At 39.5% G+C, this 21,401-nt stretch overlaps 1 protein-coding gene across 1 annotated transcript in view; it reads left to right on the top strand.

The window, feature by feature from the left end:
- Positions 1 to 12,910, top strand: part of PIK3C3 (phosphatidylinositol 3-kinase catalytic subunit type 3) — an 83,952-nt gene extending 71,042 nt beyond the window's left edge. Inside the window, exons 24-25 of the mRNA XM_059833327.1 lie at positions 6,670 to 6,795; positions 12,121 to 12,910. Of these exons, the coding sequence (XP_059689310.1) occupies positions 6,670 to 6,795; positions 12,121 to 12,135 (141 nt within the window). The 3' untranslated portion in view covers positions 12,136 to 12,910. The remainder of the gene's footprint in view (positions 1 to 6,669; positions 6,796 to 12,120) is intronic.
- Positions 12,911 to 21,401: the final 8,491 nt, after the last annotated feature.

The following is a 21,401-nucleotide window of genomic DNA, read 5'->3' as shown; positions in this document are numbered from 1 at the left end:
AGAACACCCCTGTGATCCTGTTGCTTTATATCATACAGTCTATTTGATTACAAGTTTTTGGCCAATATAATGAAATTCTGAGCTGGAACAGTATCATCTTTGCATACTGTAGCAGCTGAAACCCTTATTTTCGTGGAAGTTCTACTTAGAGATGTTCACTAACACCTTTACTGGCTTCCATTTTAAAAAAAAAAATTAGAGAAGCCTACAGAGGCTTGTTGAGAAACTGCAGTTTGTTCAAATCAAAGCCTTGAAAACAAAAGCTGTTGTCAGAATAGTCTTTCAAATAAAATTGTTCATGGAAATAGAGCATCTGAATAGTTTGTACTGTTAGTTGTTTAGACTGCAAGCAACAGGGAAAGCAAGAAAGTCTTTTGCTGAAAAAGATGAAATGTGATAAGAGTTAAGCCAAGAATTTAATGCCAATTTCTGCTGCATGAACATTGAATGCTGACTGCTGGTAACAATTATAAGGCAAAATAATAAAAATAATAATGAAAACCCCACTAAACATTGTTGTTTTCTTTTTTGGCCATCAATTGATTTTTATCTCAGGTTTTGGTAGTAGTCAGGATGCTTACACATCCAGTGCGTCTTATGACCCAACGAAAAAGGACGCTGAGGTTTCTCTTTAAATTTAAATAGATGACTTTGCAATGAGCAATCCCATATTGGAGTGATAAAATTATGTATGTAGCCTAGTAGTCATAGAAAACACAAGTAGTGCTGCTTAATGTTGCTGGAAGAATAAATACTAGTGCAGCCACCAGTCTTCAGAATGGCTGGCTTGCAGTTTGTCTGAAAACTAAACAGGATTGAGAAAGGGTTCTCCTATGTACATGTGATATGCTAGCTCAAAACTACCTTCTTCGGTAATTATGAAAAACTTAGCTACAGCTGTTCATGAAGTATGGATTCAGATGCTGCCCTGAAGTTTATAAAAGCTTCCCAAGAATTTCATAAAAGTCTATCTTAACCTTGAGCCTTAAGTACCTAATCCATTTTAGGTAATGTTTTAGCAGTGAGAAGATGCTTGCTAGTGAAAAAGAAAAAAATCCTAAGTTTAATACAAGAATAACTATAGCCTATACTATACAGTAGACCAAACTTGAGGACAAAAAAAAAAAATCATCCATACAAATTTGCTCTTTGAGAGGGAAAGGGCAGTCTTGTGGTTAAGGAGCAGAAAGCGTAAGTGAAAATCTTGGAACTTTGCACTGAAGTGCACTTACCTGTGCTAGCACTGTTCCTGGCCGGGTTTGTGTATCATCTCTCAATCCTAAACCTGTCACACTTCCAAAAATACAAAATACTGAAAGGGAGAAGGGTACACCTGGAGATTCATTTAACTGAATGAAGACACAGGCCTGCCATTACCTTAGTCCTTTAACTGCAATTTTTAAGATGATGATTGGGGTTTTTTTGAGAATTTCATCTCCTCTTTATTGCCATCCTCATTTTTACACTGTACACAGCTCTGTGGACCTGACTGAAAGTTTTCTATGAAATCAGCTTCATACAACCTGTTTGATACCATTTTCAAAACGATAGTCTTTTTAATACTCCTTGAAGACACTTCAAGCGAAAATGAAGTGAGAGTTTAGCAGCAATAAACACTGCCCATTACTCTGGTAGATGTTATGCTTTCCCTCTCGGTTAACTTCACAACTCCTTTTTCTAGTGAAATGTCACATCAGATGTAAATAAACATAAAGTTTACAGGTTTTGAGATTTCATATCTTTAAAACAGGTGTTTTGGCGGGTGGTTGTTTTTTTGGTGGGAAATATCAGTGTTTTCCATGAAACGGTTTAATTTCAATCCTGCTCTGGCGGGGGGTTGGACTAGATGATCTCCAGTGGTCCCTTCCAACCCCTGTCATTCTGTGATTCTGTAATTTCTACAGTAGTTTCATCTATCATGGTGTTCTACTTCCCCATAACAACATTTATGGTGTGGGACTTCCTTTACTTACCCCAGAATTTAAGATGTGGGATTCTAGTTAGTGTTGGCTCTGATGAGGCTGTGTCATCATAGGATCCACAGGTTTTTTTTACAACACATGTATGAAGTGATCACTTGATTTTGGGTTGAGATGCTCTGTTTGCTTTTGGCAGGTAGAAGAAGAGAAGAAGTTAATTCTAATTTTGACTGGGGTCTCACAGGGTGTTTGTGGTTTGGGTTTGGGGTTTTTTAGCAAAGGTATAGTCAAAACTAGTATCTGTTTTTGTCATTTCACCCCCCACCCTCCTGTATCTTAGCATCTTAATCCTTATGTTTAAACTATTCTAGAAAGCATAATAATGTGTCTTCAAACTGTGATCTGATTATACATAAAATGTCTAAATACAACTTTAGACCATATTAAAAATAAGTGCTCTATAAGTTAATCTTTGCATTTAAAAAAAAAAGGTTTTTTTAGTTAATGCTTTAATCTGCAATCTCTCCAGATACTGAGAAATTCATTGCATGGGGCAGCAGTAATGGAATGTATGAAGGACTTCGATGTATATCAGTTACAGGAAAACAAAAAAACACTATATCTGTTACTGTATTGTTTTTGCACAAGGGGAGGGAGCTACGAAGTATCCAGTTACTGCTCTTGTAGTGCTTTTCTCTTGAGTTTGTTTCAACTGTAGTTGATAAACCTTTAATTTTAGATGGGATAATCATGGTGCAAAGTAGTATTTCTTGATGGTTTTACTGTAAAATATATTTTTTTCCTTTTTTGGCTTGTTACCTTGCTAACTTCTCATCCTCTGTGTGATTCTGTAACAGGTGATGATCAGCTTTTGTTTCTATTCTCATCATCAGTTCAGCTCCAAGTAATTTATACTTAAATGCTTGTCCCCTCGCCCCCACCCCCCATATTTTCTTCTGAACTGTCCCTTGTGGTTTATGGCCTCTTCCCCTTTTAATTTTTATTTTGCCTTTTGAAAAAGAAAAGCTCTATCATGACAACTGACAGTAGCTTTCTTACAGGACACTTCAAATTTAACTGAAGTGTAATAACACTTCTAGTCATGCAGATTCACGTAACTATGCAATCCTGTTCTTTTACAACTTATTACTAAACTGTCCACTGTGCGGGGGGATAGGAAGTGGTGGACAACTTGAAACCTTAAAGTTGAATGTCAGTATTTTCATACTCTTCAGTTCTTTATCCAACCTTTTCATCCTTAAACATTCAAATTCTACTGTTGAGACCTGATGTTTAAAATCATTGTGTGTATACGGTGTGGGGTTTAAAACTCTCCTTTCTGGAAAGAAAGCAAAAGTTTAACCGGATTCATCAAGTATGTTTCTTTTCTCTTTGACAAATGCTAATGACTAAACTAAACTAAAACTATTCACTTAATATAAATGCCAAAGTGAGAACTCTTAAGTAAAACATTCAGGTGGGACATTTTTGATGCCTTCATGGTGGCCATTCTTCTTGAGTGTGTAGAATGAGGTAATTGTATAACTCATCAGAATTTGACCCCCCCCAATTCACTTTTTTTTTTTACACCATGCAAAAATCTCTTCCTAGTTTCACCTCCTCTGTGAGAAACTATTGGCTTTTAGAATACTTTGGAACTCGGAGATTTCAAATAAGATTTACTATTGGTTTTGTTAAAAGAACCATAAGTCAATGTATATTAATCTTGTTGCTGCCGTTGCAACTCAAGAGGTGATTTGTCATCTTGCCGTCTTTCTTCTCAGCTAGGTTGCAGCATTCAGTTTTAATTGCAGCGCTGAAAAACTTTCATGCAAAGATCTAGTACTCGGCAGCATTTGATCCTGCTGTTAATTGCAAACTGATTTTAAGGTCTAACTGGGTAAATTTCTTCCCACGTTTATCAGTGTGCCGGTCTGTTCCTGGGGAAGGTGGGAAGTAGACTTAAATAGTCATTAATTCCATAATGAAACTGCATCTTAACATCAGTAACTGCAAGACTTTGAGAAGTTCCTCTATGAACAAATTAAAAGATCGCAGAAGTGCCTGATTACTAGAGTTGTGTAAAAGAGGGTTACACTGGTTGTTTTTTTTTTTTTAAATTGCAGTTAGCAATTTTGCTGAATTCTCATTACATCACCTTTTCTAATGAGCGTGAAAATAGATCTGATAGGTCTGTGCTCTAATTTGGGGAGGTATTTAAGCTTGTGCATAATTGCAAGCATGTGAATAGTCCATTAAATTCAGTTGGATTCTGTGTGCTTCATTGGCTGTCAGACTTCTCATGTGTCTGTGGGAGATAATAAACTTCCTTCTCATCATGTTTGTTGTGAAGATAAAAGTTCTATAATATTAGCCTGCAATATCTTCTAGATCTCTCCCTGCTACTTGCTTCCTTGAGAGTTTGAACTTTTTTTGGCTTAATCTATTCTTTCATATTAATCAAAGTTCTTTTTGAGGGGAAGTTGAGGTAAAACTCAATTTATGCTTACTTCAAACGTATCAGCAACCGAGTTATAACAGTATTTTGAGGGAACCAGCATTATGTTTCCATACTTGGCAGGCTAACTTATGCTTTTTATGGTAGTGCTGAAGGGCACTATACTGGAATACATTGCCTTTGAAAAGAATGCAGAGTAATACTAAAGTGAAGTCTCCGAGTATTTTGCTGTCATAAAGAGGGTGGTTGCATATGCAGTATCCTTGGTGCATAGAAAGAATACAAAATGGGAAGAGAAGATAATATAATCTCACTAATACGACCTTGTTAAGAACATTGTTGAAATAATTTGATTCGCATTTTTGTCAATGCTTCAAAAAAGTGAATGCATGGAAAATGTTCAGGAGAGACTTGATTCTGTTTTACAATCAGTCTCCTTAGTCATATCCAGGAGAAGGTTGAGAAGCAACTTAAATCATTTGATATTTGCCTACACCAGAGATATTTCTGACAGACAGTTCTTTAATGTAAAAAAGTTTTAATGAGCTGCACTGTTTGAGATGGAAATTGGACAAATTCAGATAGGAAATAAGTCACAATTGTTAAATAGGGCAATTAATCACTGGAACAATTTACCTAGAATGTGAAGCATTCTGTTTCAGTATAAAGAGTCTGTAAAAGAGATTCTTAGAGATAAAACAGAAGTTACAGACTTGATGCAAAAATTCTTTGATGCAATTTTACCTAGCTCATTATGCAAGAAACTGAAGTAGATGGATATGATGGTTTGCACAAGAGCTCGCATCATTTGAGGTTTATCTTTATGAGAATAAAGTATGTGATTAGATGGCAGCAATTAATTTTCTGCAAGTAATATGAATTTGCTGGGCTATTTTCATGTGATCAGCACTACTTTGCAAGGTAACTAGTAGTTTTAAACTTTGGGGATAGCATTTAGAGAACTCTAGGAGCTTAGACTCCTTAATTCTGAGAGAACATAGACTCGCTAGGAGGTCTTAAACAGCACAAATGGTTCTTCCAAATTGAGCACCCAAAGTTAGCATTGTTATCCCAAAAATTTGATCTTTTTTTTTCAGAAAGAATCTGAACACTTGCCATTCCCATATGCAGACCTTGCTGCACAGGCAGCACTTCAGAAAACTTAGAAAATGATGTTTTGATACCTGTAGTGCTTCCTCAGATCCATGCATCAGATTATTTGAATCATCCAAAATGCTTATTTGTGCATCTTCCTCTCATAAATGTTGTGAGGAATAAGGCATGTCTGCAAAACTTATTTGGTTCCTGTAAAGCAAAACCTTTTTCTTCCATTTTTTCCTCTAAGGAGCTGTTTAAGCTCTTGCCAGTTCTAGGTACACAGGTTTTTTGAGTATTACCAAAGGAATGTCTGTGGTAATGGTGCTTGTGAGATGTTGCCATCTGGAGCAGTCCTGAACAATTGCCATGGAATTAGTTGGAATTCACAGAAAGGCATCCACTGCACCTCTATAAATATTCATGGGTGAAGGCTTTGCCAAGGCTGAAATAGGAAAGTGTAGATGTTGTTGCTGTATTCTTAATTATAATGCTTTCAGCTTTTTAATTCATATACAAATTGCAAGTACTAAGCAAAATGCGTTCTTGGTACAATAGTTCAAATTATGTTGCTGTCAAAAGAAAAAATGTAAGGGGTAGCAGTGTTTCCAACCAACTGTACATGGATGGCAGATATAATCAAAGTAATGAAATTCTCACCTGCCATATAAAGGTCAGTTTTGACAGGGTTGATTTGCTTTCCCCTTCCTGTGATTTTGTATTCTTTACTTAATTGCCTTACAGTTCTTGAAAGACAATTTTACCTGAAAATAAGCTTAGAATAACGAAGTGTTTACATACTTTCAAAACTGGTTAGGATCATCCAGACTCTTCCAACTTTGTATTTAATATGCAAAGTTGTTTTTTTTTTCTGAAGTGGGATTTCATTCTCATTTAGTGAATGTTGAGTATTTTCTCTTTCTGGCCTCGAGCTTTGAAATTACTAGTTGGGGGGATGAGGTGTAGGGGACTGTTTCTAGTTTATTTAAATACTCATTTTTACAAAACAGTTTAAAATAGGTGTTTTATGTAATGTGGTAGATTTCTAGTAATCTGCTGTTAACTTAGAAGTAAAAGAGAGATTCTCTACTAAATTTCCATAACTGATATCATTATGTCTGCTACTGTCTATGTCAGATAGAATAGTGTATGTTTTAATTGTTGAATTAATTTTTGTCATCTCTGCCCCCATTCCAGGTTCAGGACAAGTTTCGTTTGGACCTGTCTGATGAAGAAGCTGTCCATTATATGCAGAGTCTAATTGATGAAAGTGTCCATGCCCTCTTTGCAGCTGTGGTGGAGCAGATACACAAGTTTGCACAGGTGAGATATCTTCTGAGTTGGTGGTCACAGTGCAAGCTGAGTAACGTGAGAGGTTGTGAGTGGTTAAGTTCAAGACTTAACTTCATTGTTGATGATGTTCATTTTTCCGACAAGTTAAAAGCATGTTCTTGCTGCCAGGACTGGAGAGCAAGCTGTTATGGTCCTAGAAAATTCTTTAAAGCACCTTAGCAAACATACAAAGTGGGATGTAATTGGTTGTATTACCAAGGGTAAGAACTGCAAATTGGAAAGCTGGAGTTCTGAGGGAAGGATCCAGAACTTCCTTAGCTTTCATTCCCAAAGTAAATGAGTGAAAATACACTTCCTTTCTTTCCTACCTTTGCTAGACTTCCTTAACTGTGCATTCCAGCTAGTTATTTTGATCGTTAACAGACACAGCAGCTTGCACAGAAGGGGCCAGGAATTCTGCTCATAATGGCATCCACATCTTCTGCAGTGTTGACACTGTACCCCAGAACATGGTCCCCAGCAGCTACATGAGCAGCTATCCCCTATGTCAGAGGCCTCAACCCAGATGGAGATCCTGAGGGATAATGGAGAGTTTTTCAGATTTGGGGCTGTAGGGAGGTGGCTGAGACCTCTTGCTGGGGCAGTGGGAATTGGGCTCCTTGCTTGCAGGTGGTGTGCAGTGGTGGAATATCTACAGCACCAACTAAAGGAGCTGTGGGAGGAGGTCAGCAAACTGCACAGTATCAGGGCTGACAAGAAGGATTGACCGGATCTTCTCCAAGACCTTGCAGATGGAATAGCCTGAACCTCCAGCTGCGCTGAAGTAGAAGCAGGATACATTGTGCTTACTGAGTTAAGAAATGGAGACTCCCAGGATAGTGACAGCTAGAAGCTTGAGACTTCTGGTGTTAGGAGGGATGGCTTTTTCTCTGCCTCCAGATCTGCACCTGTAGAATAGATTCAAGGTGATAGGGAGTAGTCAGCATGGATTTACAAAAGGGAAAGCATGCCTGACCAGCCTGATAGCCTTCTATGATAAAATGGCTAGCTCAGTGGACTGGATGAGAGCTGTAGCTATTCTTTCTCTTGACTTTTGCAAGGCTGTAACACTTCCTTCCATAATACTGTTATAAACAAACTGGAGCACTGTAGACCAGAGAAATGGACACTGGCATGGACTAGAAACTGGCTGGTGTGCTGGGATTAGAAGGTTGCGCTCAGTGGCACACTCTTATGTAGAGGCCAGTCACTAGTGGTGTACTCCAAGGGTTGATACTGAGGCCAAACTATTCAACATTCTCATTAATGACCTGGTTGATGGGACGAAGTGCACCCTCAGGAAGTTTTCAGACAATGCAAAACTGGGAGGTGTAGCTGATACACCAGAAGCATGTGCTGCCATTCACAGGGACCTTGACAGGCTGGAGAAATGAGCCCACAGTAACCTCCTGAAGTTCAACAAAGGGAAGTGCCAGGTCCTGCACCTGGTGAGGAATAACCCCATGCACAAGCACAGGCTGGGGGGCGGTGGGGGCACGTTGATGTGGAAAGCAGCTTTTCAAAGAAAGCAAGCCCTGAATGTTCTGGTGGACAAGTTGCACGTGATGCAGCAGTGTGATCTTGTGGCAAAGGACCACCAGTTTCCTTGGCTGTGTTACGCAGAGTGTTGCTGGCAGGTGGAGGGAGGTGATCCTTCCCCTCTGCCCAGTGCTGGGTGAGATGCATTTGGAGTGTTGTGCCCCTTTTGGGCTCCCCAGTACAAGAGAGATGTGGACATGCTGGAGCGAGTCAGCAAAGGGCCATGGAGATGATCAAGTGCTTGGAGCATCTGTCATACAAGGAGAGGCTGAGACAGCTGGGACTGTTCAGCCTGCAGAAGAGAAGGCTCAGGGGGAATCTTACCAATGCATGTAAATACCTAATGAAAGGGAATAAAGAACAGGGAGTCAGACTCTTTTCAGTCAGACAAGAGACAATGGGCACAAACTAAAAGACAGGAAACTTCATCTAAACATAAAGAACTTTTTTTTTTTTTTACTGCGAGGGTAATCAAACACTGGGACAGGTTTCCCAGAGGGGTGGCGGAGTCTCCATCTGTGGAGGTACTTAAAATCCAACAGCACAATGTTCTGAGCAACCTGTTGTGTCTTATCCTGCTTGAGCAGGGGGATTGGACTAAACGACCTCCAGAGGTCCCATCCACCCTCACACATTATCTGATTCTTGCTAATGGTGTGGGGTGGCAATAGATTATTGTCTCCACTATTTTTATAATTAAAATTTACCCTTGTTCTAATATAGAGAATGAAATGTTTAACCACACGTATGTATGCTGTCTTGCTACAAGCCACAGTGAGGCAATAAAATGTTTAATTCTCATGTTGAATAAAACTGTATTCACAAAAGCATATCTTCTTTGAATTTACAATATTCTTCCCTTAAAGCCATCTGACATACTTGGTTTGTGTTTATCAGGGATTTAAGATATTACAGTGTTTGCCTTAAGTATTAGACTCATGACAAGAAATGGAATTGAGAGGAAAAATGGAACTGATCTGAAAAGCCAGTCATTATCTGGCATTTTTTTATTGATTCTTTCTTCAAAAGACTGATCAAATTCTGCTGGAAACTGAGGAAAACTATTTTTATGGCTATCCATTTTGCTAAAGGTCTTCCAACTAATCTGTTATTTCCTGCAAACTTAATTTTTATTTTGAAGAATTGCACTACAGTGCAGGGTAAGAGGCAAAAATGCCATTTCCATCTGCATATATATTTAATAAAGGTGATCTTTTACGTGATGTGAAAAAAAAGGAGTGCAGTTATATGAAAATGTTGCAAAATTTTTGTCATTCATTATGGATTACTTTGATCAGAGGATGGAGGACAGTAATTTCCTAAGACAAAATGAAAAATGCCTAACATCTACCTTAGGGTTCAAAAAAAAAAGCCATTATAAAGATTCAAGATTAAAATTTTAAGTGCATCCAATATGTGTGTAGACCTTTCTTTTAATCACATACTGACAGTCACTTTTTTTTAAGACGTATCTTTTTACTTCATTGGGTTTAGGTGACTGCCAGACTCTCCCAGATAATTGTTATTGCATTTCTGAAGCTGTATTAGTAAGTCAGAGTTTACAGGTTTGATTTAGGTGACCTTTTCTTTTTCCATTCAGACTTGTTCTTGCTTGACCTTTCTTCAGCACTTACAACTGCTTTTAAAATCACAGGACAGATTTGTTCAGAATATTTAAAAGTACCCAAGAATTTGAACCCCAGGCTTCCAGCTCCCAGGAATAGTGTTCTGAGCAACAGGCATACAGCAGCAGGCACCGATTGCATCTTCCGTTCGTATTTTGGGAGTTAAAAAGCAAGCCAACAGTGTGTATTGCACTTTGGATACCAAATAAGCAGATGTTACAGCCACTAATGGGGGACTGATCCACTTCTCTCATTTTGGGCTGTTTTTCCTGAGGCCCTGAACTCTCCCCATGTGCTGCTGCAGCATTTGCTACCTATGTGCTTTTAGCTTTCCTTTCTACCTTTGGGACCGGGTGCCTGAAATGACAACAATAGTGTGTTGCTTTGTAAGTGTTTAAGGCACCTCTTGGCTCCATGTGATGTCGGATTCTTCTGCTAGTTCTGGAGTTCAGATTATTGCCTTCATTCACGTCCTGTAAACAATTACACTTGCAGGCTTCCCCCTGAAAGAATACTGGATGCTTGTAAGTGTGAGGAGGATGCAGAAAGCATAGTCACAAATTAATCAGCAATTGACAAATCTTAAGAATCTGAGCTCTATTTATATATCTTTTTTAAAAAACTTACAAAAATGCCATCAAAATAAAATGTAATTAATGTCTCTTCTCTTTATATTATGAGTGAGATAGGACACTTTTTAGTGATATTTAGTACTTCATTAGTCAAAAGCATTATCTTTCCTTTCTGTCTGAGGCGGTCTTAAGAATTTGCTGCTGGAGTCTTCACAGAGTCTGTAAATCATTGAATAAATGAACAATTAATGCATCATTGAATTTGCTGTAAAGGAGTCATCTTACACAATGGCCAGTTGAAGCTTTCAATTTGTTCATGTATAATGCTGCACTGAATTTCTTATGGCCTTGCTTTTAATAGTAATATAAGTTGTCTTAAAAAAAAAAAACAACAACCAACCAACCAACCAACAACTATTACACAGGTATTATGACACATGCTTGAACAGCAGATTTTGGCCTAATGCTCTACAATTTTTCATTTGAAATGCCCTTCAGCATGTTTTCTTGTTTATCGATAGATATTTATTCTCTTACTGCCTCCAGCACAGGCCTACGAGGAATCTGTGCTATCTACTGCAGCAGTTAAGAGCTTTTTAATAAGGTTGGTTATTATAGTAACTGTTGTGTATCAGCATTCTATATGTCACTTTACGAATGTGCACATAAGTAAAGCTTTTGGATAAAGCAATCTAGATATTTTGCCTTCAGCTTGGTGTTGTTCTTTTGTAACGATATTGTAAATTGAGTTCAGTTCAAAGCTGTGTTATGAAGCCTTTAGTTTAGTTTCTAATGCATCTCTAATCTATTATTGAATCAGATATTTTACAAACCTTTTTATGTAGTACTTGTCTCCTTCTTAATGGTTATCAAAAAACTGTTGTCTCAAAAGTAAATAAATTTAGAATAAGTTAATGGTGTTGTACAATAGTGCTTAAGAGGAGAAAAAATGCATACTAATTTTAGTTGATACTAATGAAGACTGGATAGCCATTTCTCCCTGGAGAGTAATTTTTGTTTTAGCAGCATTGTTTATTTCTGCAGAGGATGGAAACAATCTCCAGTTGAAGTGACTAATTTCACATTTTATTTCCCTTGTAAATTTACAAGTCAAGTCAGCTGCATTCAGGGCTCATATTAAGCAGTGATTTAAAAAAAGTGAAAGCTTGGGGGATGACGGGTGTCCTACCTAAAATGTAGCTGGGGTTGTACTAATGCTTGACTGCTCTCTGCTTAGGAGCAAACTCAGTTTAAGCTGTAAATGTTATGTGGCTTTACAATATCTTCAAGCTGTGGTTCCTTTCCCTCAGGACAGGGCTTCTGTTTTCCTCCTGTTGGATGCCAGAATAAAATAGGGAACATCTGCTAGCAGGATTGTGAGGATTGGATGAAACCATTTGTCAAGGGGCAGATGGAGTTGGTTTCCATGCTGTTTGTTCTGAAGGGTTGTGAAAATCGCCTGCCTTTAGGCATTTCACCATGTTTTTAAACACAGAGTTTAATTTGCGCATAACTTTTGTTATTCCAGAGTAATCCAAGTTGAATAAATGCTATGCTATGTGTTTTTTGTTTTCTTTTAGTATTGGAGAAAATAAGCCTTCTGCCTACCTGTGGTGGAAACAAGCAAATGCTCAAGAAAGAGACTTTCTCAAGCCCTTGTGGACTTCACCAAACAGTTTTGGAAGGCAAAAGCTGCAGGTTTGGTAGCATGGAGAATTGAGAGCTCAGGAGGTGGATAAACTTTTGAAGTCTCCATTCACTGGAGGCTTAAAAACAACTTTTTAAAGTGGTTTAAAAACAACTATTTTTTGGAAGGAAAATGGTTGTTTATACCATCCGTGGGGCTCAGATGCTATGGCTTTTCTTTCCAGTGAAAACCTTTGCGCCTCAAAGGTTGAAGTAAGCAACTTGAGCCAAAGATAACTAGAAGAGGCTGGATTTGATGGTAAATTCTTGTACGTGTTAATATATTTTTCTTATTTAAAAATATAAATCATTGCTGTACTGAACACGAGTACAGACAAAGTTACAGCAGTGAGGCTACAGTTCCTCCGTGCAGAAAAAAAACCCCAAAACTATGGCAATCTCCTCTCTTCCCTTCCCACCAGCTTTGTTCCTTGAGTAAATTTTAAATGTAATTTGTATGATCCTTTACTTCCCACCTTGGGCAATGTTATCATTTAGAAAGGACAATCATTTCTTCCCTGCTTACAAAAATGTTTTTAAGTGCTGATAAGTTAGCCAGCTGTAGGCAGCCAATTAAATCATCACTAACAGGCTCAGCAACCAGAATGCACAGTGAGCGGTTCAGTATTTCCACACTTTAACTCTGACTGTTTTCTGTACAGTGGTTATATATTCTTGATGCTAATAAACTCTTTGTTGTTGCAGTCTTGAGGTGTTCTGTTTTGTCTTTGTAATCTTACCTGCTGAGACATGGCATACTAGAGGATTATGTTCATAACTCTTGGCTTTTTGCAAGGATTTTCACTCCTCAGTTTGCTTGATGCAGGAATACGGCCACTCATAAAATGACTTTTGTGCCACATGTTGAGTTCATAATGAATCTGTTTTGAATGATCAATGATGTAATTAGCTCTTCATAAATGTGTGGATCTCTTCAAAGGGTGCTCTTATACTCCAGTATTTTTTTTTTAATGATAATCTTAAGTCAGGAAGAAATCCTTCCCGATTATAAAGATGATAAGGGCTGATTTGAATCTGAATCTGACTGATATTTGTGAGTCAGTCTTGCTTTGTGCTGCTTTTGCTAGCAAACACCAGAAAAACTTTGATGGAGGAAAACCCACTAAGGCTGTGATGGACCCTTAGTTGTTTCAGCATATTACCCAAATTTCCTAGTTAAGCACAACATTGGTTCAGCCCCTCTTTTTGCCCTGTATGTGTGACTTAGAGGAATTGTATTACCTTAGTTACTTAGTGCTTGTGTTAGCTGGCAAAACACAATGCCACAGAGGAGCCACAGTAGTACCTCTTTTCTTTAGTTGACTCTTCTTTGGAGAAGTAGCAATTATCATTTTCTTCTGGGGTTTTTTTGGTCTTGCTTCATCTGGCAAAAATATATATTTCTCTACTGCCTCCATTTCCCATGAACTCATTCTTCATACAGTACTGTGTTGTATCTTAAAAGGATATCTTTGAGAGCATGGAATTTTCAGACATTCAAAGAAAATTCTACAAAAAGATTTGTTGTCTTTAATTTGTTTTGAAGGGATATCCTATGTACTCATGCAACTTGTTGATTTGTATGATGTAGCCACACTTCATTTGGCTCAGTTCTTGATTCCTGCTCCTCAGCCCTTTCCACTGTATATATTCTAGGACTTCCCCTCCAATTCTTTGGAAGAAAACTCTTCTTTTGAAGAAAACTTCCTCTTCTCCTTGCCCAAGACTAATTATGAAGATGGGCATAAGCCACTCTGCACCAGTTGACCAGACAAGCTCAGGATGACTCCTTGTTAAAACCCAAAAGACATCCTCAACCTGATCCTACAGCACATTCCACTTTGCAAAGAGGTTTATAAAATGTTAAATCTAACTTTTATAAACACATTATGAATGAATGCATGGTTGTTCACTATGTCTTGTGGTTTAAAATGAATATAATAACCTATTCATATGCTGGACTATGTAACACCCTATTAAAACTATATACTAAGTCAGTTATAAATGTTAGCACGTGAACTCAAATGGAATCTGAGTGATACATAAGGCTTAGGAAGACCCTGACTTCACTGTAAATCACTGACCACTTTATAAATTGAGGCCCTCAGGCACAGAAATGGAAAAGCTTGCCTGAGTCAGTGGAACATAATCTAAACTGTGTGTTCATCTGTGTTTCTGCTTGTTGAGTGACCTCGTGGGTTTTTTCAGTGTATTTTCCAAAGAATTTTGTAAAACACTAGCTGAGTGCTGACAAACTGTCTGGATATATTTCTGGTCGACCTAGTGACTGTTTTTGGGATGATCTGCATATTCTGTCCCCAGCTCCTATGAATCCTTGCAGCATGAAGAACAGGACAGCACCGGGACTGCTACAACATACTAGATGTAAGTAAATTTGTTACTTTTAAGTCTTGTCTTCTGAGAACCATTTTCAACAATATTTGGTATTTAGAAGTCCACATATGAATACATATTTTTTTAAAATCCTGATACACAAAATAAGTTCTGACTTTATTTTGTAAAATCTAGTGGCTCTTAGCACTTTGTCCAGTATCATCTTTTTAAAGTAAAAAAAAAAAAAAAAACCAAAAACCTGGGGGGAATAAGCTATTTTGTTTTGAATGAAGGATTTTTTTCCTTTGATATGTGAGTCTAAAGCTTTGACTAACTGGAGTAAGAATGTTTAATTTAGTGGGTTATCTAGCACAGCTCAATATCTCTATGCAGTCAATACTGTGAGTATATTATGTGTCTGTCTCTAATAACTTCTGAATCCCTTGAATAACTACTACCAATGTTGACTTGAGGGGTACAAATCTTAAAGGTGAAATTCCTACATGTTTCACAAAGGTAGATCCCCAGTCAGAGGAAGGTCCCCAGGGAATGTCAGACAGCAGTTTCACCCTGCACATGTATTTGTGTGTATGCATACGCCAGGGGTGCATACACACACAAATTTCTATGTGGAGTAAGGCTGTGAACTCCCATCATGTGTATCAAAGCATGATGCAGTAATTGGTAGGAAACCAAGCTGTACCAGTTGTGTCGCAGAATAACTTGTCAAAAGTCGTTCTGTTAAGTCTCTCCAGGAAGCATAGCAGAGAAAAAGAAACAGAACAGTCAAAAAATAATTTTGCCATGGGCTTGTTTCACCCAGCAGTTGTATTTTGTATAACTAGAGATAAAAAGTATTATAAAGCCAGCTTGTGGGTACATTCAACATTGTGGTTGCCTTTCAACGTTCATCTTGGTTTCATCCTGATTTTATTTTCTTCTGGAATCTCTGGTTGTCTTTCTGTTGGGATTGAAGGTGAAGGAAGAAAAGAAATTGTGCCATCTTTTTTTTTTTTATCTCCCCTACCTATACACTGTCATTGGATGTTTTCGACTGCCAGTGCTTCAGGAGCAGAAAGTGGCACAGTCGTCTTTTTTTCTTTTTGGGGGGAAGAAGCAGTAATTGCCAAAGTAGTATTTTTGGGGGGTTGGGGTATGGGGGTGCGAAAGAGAGGGATGGGCTCTTTGCTTTAATATAAAAGGCATGTATCCTTTTGGCAAGAAATGTCCTTGTTCTTACAGACAGTTACCTGGCTTTGTTCTTCCTGTGTGCAATCGAAAATAAAAAGCACTTTTGCAGGGCTTTGGGGGAATAATGGCTTTGGAAAAGGGAAGGAGGAACAGAGAATGGGAATCTTAACGCCTCCTCACAGTGTGGGGTAGCAGCAAAGAGAAGTAGTATGGCTAAATGGCCTTCCTTTTGTAGTCAGCAAAGGTTTTACTCACAAGACCCAGTATCATCAGTGGATGGTAAAATACCATGGTTATTATGAGGTATCTGAAGCGCTTACATTTAAGGAGTCTTAAGGGAGTCATTGAAAACAGATTGCAGGTGGATTGTGTTAAAATAGATTTTTGTAACCTCTTCAGCTGATGTGATGGTTCTTTGCAATAGTGAAGCTACTTGAAGTGCAGTATTGGTGTCCTCCTGTCCTCCCAAGCATCCATGATTTAGAAAGGACTCTGCTGGGGAGGAAGAAATTCCACTTTGGAGGGTAAAATACCTAACCCCAGTTGCTTCTAGAGTATCGAGCAGTGATGCAGTTCACTTGCATGGGTTCAAACCTGAAATGGCAGGAGTGTTGCTTGGGGAGAAATTCATAGCCCATCTACACACAGACGTTAATCAGTTAAGCTGTGTCTGGGATGGTCCTTTCCAAAGTGGATTAAGCTATACCACAGGGAGGTACTTAAATTCTGAATAAAGCCTCTCCACAATTAGATGTTGTGCAAAATTTAACAGAGCCACTTTGAATTCCTTCTCTTGACAGAAACATGTTTGTCTTAATGTTGTGGTTTAACCCCAGCCGGCAACTAAGCCCCACACAGCCGCTCGCTCACTCCCCTCGGTTGGGATGAGGGAGAGAATCGGAAGGATAAAAGTGAGAAAACTCGTGGATTGAGACAAAGGCAATTTAATAGGTAAAGTGAAGGCCGCGTGCACAAGCAAAGCAAAACAAGGAATTCGTTCACTACTTCCCATCGGCAGGCAGTTGTTCAGCCATCTCCAGGAAAGCAGGGCTCCGTCACGCGTAACGGTTACTTGGGAAGACAAAACACCATCACTCCCAACATCCTCCCTTCCTTCTTCCCCCAGCTTTATATGCTGAGCATGACATGAAATGGTATGGAATATCCCTTTGGTCAGTTGGGGTCAGCTGTCCCGGCTGTGTCCCCTCCCAACTTCTTGTGCACCCCCAGCCTACTCACTGGTGGGGTGGTGTGAGAAGCAGAAAAGGCCTTGACTCTGTGTAAGCACTGCTCAGCAGTAACTAAAACATTCCTGTGCTATCAACACTGTTTTCAGCAAAAAATCAAAATCACAGCCCCATACTAGCTACTATGAAGAAAATTAACTCTACCCCAGCCAAAACCAGCACACCTAATTTTTTCCCCATCCCGCTTATGAATGGTAAGGGATCAGAAGATGCCGATTTCTACAGACTCACTCAAGGGGGGATTCATAAACTACAGTGCATGTAAAGTAAAGCGATGTAGAGGGAGAGCTGAGCCAAGGTGGGGACTCTGGGGAGCTCTGGGATCAGTTTTTCCGTGGGCAAGCCATTCATTTTACTCCAGCCTGTAGTCCTCACAGTGACAGTCAGATACTGGCACTTTCCCGTCTCGCTAGGTACTTAGACATTAATTGGAATATGTAATGGGTAAATCATATAGATACATATTCCACAGGGTCAAACAAACTGCTTCGTCTGTCCTTGATCTATAAAACAGGGAGACTTCTTGCACAGTCCTTTCTTCAGTGTGTCTTCTTTCACTGGGAATCAGATTATGAAGTTAATTGTAACCAAAAGCTTCTCTCTCCCATGTCTGTTTAACGTAACATCTCTGGCTGATCAGAGACTGAAGAACCCGTATTGCGAAAGAAAAATGGCTTTTTTTAATAAGATTTATTTCCTGGCGCAGTCATATATAAACAGCTTTCTAGCTGAGAAGATGGGAAAGTAATTAAGGAAAATTTGCTTTTAACAAACCCTTCACAAACTACTTCCCTTTGAACTTTAGGTGGGGTAACAAGCTCTGTGTCTGCATGCATGTGTCGAGAGGTGCCTACTTACCTTTCCTAGTGGTGGTGTAGCACTCTGTGACAGGGCCACTGTGTCCCCAGGACAGGGACAGGGCTTTTTACCCTCTTCCAGTAAATACTGGCTTGTTTTTTTCCCATGTCTGGTGATGTCAACTGTACTCATTCAGTCCAGTCAGCCGTCTGTCACCTTTCTAATGCCGCATCATCATCAACTGGCATACCGGGGAGAGATTTCTGATGAAAGCACAGCAGCGTCTATTCCCTCAGGTAGGCAGCTTCCATTTCAGCTTCTTTCCCTTTGGCTGTCCCTGCTGGAAGCCGTTTTTGTGTGGATAACTGTTTTGCTTCTGACACTCTGGTTTGATCATGCAGTGGCTGACTGGGATACTGAGTTTTCCAAGCCGGCAGAGGTGAAGGGGGAGATGGTTGATGCTGTAATGATTATCTGACTCCTTCGCCAGCCTCAAGCGCAGGGACAGCAGCGTGCATGGCAGGAAGCTCTTTCTTTAAAGGAGTGATTCAGCTGAGGTCTCTGACCAGATTCTGCCAAGGCAGCGTTACGCTGGAAGTTAATTCGGTTTCGTTTCCGAGGGAAAGCACAGCAACAGACCTCGGGATAACAAATGAGGTCGTTTGAGAAATGAAGTACATGGTAGAGAGCTGGCTACCACAAGAGCGGTATTTGTTGAAATCCTGAATGGGGAAAAATAAAGTGGTTATGTAGTTTGGAGGTGTGTGGTGTGGTGTGGTTAGTCCACACAATTTACTAAAACCTGTAGGTGGTATCTTTTCAAGGATATTGGGCCATATTGCATTTATCTTTTCCAAGTTGCAAACGACATGCCAATAACAAGGTGCTGAGTGGCACGGTGCTTACTCTGCAAACGAGGAGATGACAAGTCTTAGCTCTCGTTCTGCTTCTAACTTGACAGACGCTGCTTTTTGAAATGAGAGCTGAGAGACTCTGTTACAGTCCTGACTGTGGCTTTTGTTGTCCGTTGGCCTTGAAGATTTTTCACTTTTTGAACTTCATTTCCCTCCCAGCTCTGTAAACTCGGTGGTGCAGGACCCATTTTTAACTTGTCTCACAAGTAGTACTGTAGCTTGGGGCTTTAATTTCAGATGGATCTGGGAAGTGCCAGTATAATCTGCCATATAGCAATGTGTTCTGATTGCATTTTGCATTCAGCCTTGGTTTGTTGGCTTGTGTTTGTTCCATACGTTAGAATTGAAAGATGCCTGAAGAAATGTACTTGCTGGATCTCCTGTTCCTGTCAAACACTGTTCTGCCGGTTCTCTCCATCCTTCTGTCTTAGAAAGCTGTACTAAAAATAGGGAGAATGAAAATGTTTCTTTCCTTTCATTAACTAATCCTAAAGTTCTGTACGTACAAAAAGAAAGCTTAACTGAAATACAGCAAAATAAGGTGATCAGTTTTTCAGCTTAAGCAAGCAATAGCCACAAGACACATTGTCAGGCCTTTCTATCAGGGTCCATGTTTTCTGCATCCGCATCATCCATCTTAATGGGTACCTGATCCTGATTTAATATGCTGCAACAGATAAATTCTTCTATTCAATGAAGAGATATAGCCAGGAGGATAGCTAAAAACTGTACTTGCTTTCTAGTTTATCACCATATGAATTGTAAATGGGTGTGTACAAGAACACCTGAGAATTACGAGTTCCAAGGCTTATTTTCTCATATGCAGTTAGCGCTATAGAATAAGCAGGAAGACCAACTCATTTAAGGCTTGTAAATGAGCATAAATCAGGACACCCACAGTTCAGTCCTACATCTCCATTATGTATATATACAAAAGGATTACTTAGCATATATTTTTCCACTATTTCATTAATTTGTTGCCCATGTTAATATCTCTCATCATGTACCTACCAGTGCTCCTCAAGAGCCATTTTAGTGTTGAGCCTTTTGTTCAGTCATAAAGATTGTTCTCTTTTTTCTCAGTTTATTGCCTATTGAGTTCTATTGCAGCTTGCCATTTTTCAGCCATGGCATTGGTACTAGTGCGAAGGCAAGTGCCAGTGTTGTGGTAGGGTTACCAGCTATCCTATTTTTTGTGATTGCAGAGTGTTGACCTTGGACTAGAATATCTCTGAAGATGCAGTCACTGTGTAAACTGTGGTCAAGTAGTTGAGCAACGTACTTGTACTGTGATATGGCAACATGAAAAAGGAATCTGGGACCATTGCACTTGGTGCCATAGAGACACAGATTTGGGGCAATTAACCTTACTAGATTAAAGCTGCCAGGTGTATGCGTGCTCGAATCCTGTAGATTAGTGTATCTACATGATTCTGGTCAGTTATTTGCTGCCCTTTGAAAACTATTGAATAATCTCTTCCTTTCCATTTGTCTTGCTAAGCAAGCAGGTAAGGATCCTCAGCCTTAGCTTTGTATTGTGATGTTTGGACCACAGATTAGGATTTCTAAAGGAAGTTTGTTTAAGGAAGTGTTGCATTAAAAGGAATGTAGTTTCAGAATTTGTCTTCAGAGTCCCAGGACTCTCACTGATTCGTTTATCAGAGCCCCAGTAAAAGGGCTTGCACTGAGCAGATGCACAAAAATCAAAATCAGTTATTTTATTGAGAGCGACAGAACAGGTTTGAGATTGCTGTTGATAAATTCACTGACTACAATAGTGCTACTAATTAAGGTTAACATTGCTAGCAAACTTGATAGTAATACAAGAACCCGGGGATAACTTTCACCCGGAGGGTGAGAGGTGCAGATCGTCCCTGCCTGGGGTGGGGGAAGAGAACACAGCCCGTCGACTGGTCCGTCAGGTATCGAGCTGCTTCTCTCCCACTTTAACAATCATTTTCTCTTTTATCCCCAAAACTACGAGGTTCCCCCCCGATATGTGACATGTAGCATGATTTGGGTGGAGAGACGAGTGCTATAGTCATACATGTTTAGCATGATCTCTATAATCTTCATTAGCATATGCAGGGGTGTGAGTTGTAATATGCATTTCACCAGTAACGAGGCAAAGGTCAGTTATCGGACACGAAGCCTTTCAAAGAAACCAAGGACCCCTCAGATTCCTGTTATTTTGCTGTCTTTGCTGACCACAAGCAGGGCTGTCCTGCCTCCACAGGGCCCCTCCTTGTCTGCACCCTGTGTTAGCAGGCGAGTCTCCACTCCCCCGGGTGGAGATAGCAAGGGCAGTCTTAATGGTTCTTTGTGCACAGGAATCCCACCTCATTATCCAAATTCCACAGGTAGGTCCCAGATCTGGCTAATATCCCTCCTGGACTCTAGCTATTGCTCCAGAAGAGCATGGGTTACCCATATTTTCCATGTTATATTTGCCAGCCTGCCATGGAGGTCTTTGCTACCCCAGGCCATTTCCAATGGCACTGTGTACTTAGTTTTAGCCAAATTGAATCCAGGCTTATGTGCCTACTTTAGGATGAGCTGACTCTGAAATTACTAGGTTCCGCTGACCGTACTGTGTAGATTTCCATGGACCATGCTGGGAACTTAGATGCAGGTATTTATATGAAGCTGAAACACACACATGGCAGTTCCGTTTTCCGGTACTGGCATGTT

The sequence above is a fragment of the Gavia stellata genome, chromosome Z (genome assembly GCF_030936135.1).
Source record: "Gavia stellata isolate bGavSte3 chromosome Z, bGavSte3.hap2, whole genome shotgun sequence".
NCBI classification, from domain to species: Eukaryota; Metazoa; Chordata; class Aves; order Gaviiformes; family Gaviidae; genus Gavia; species Gavia stellata.
Note: the sequence above shows the minus strand (reverse complement) of the source record. Positions and strands in the feature narration are given on the sequence as shown.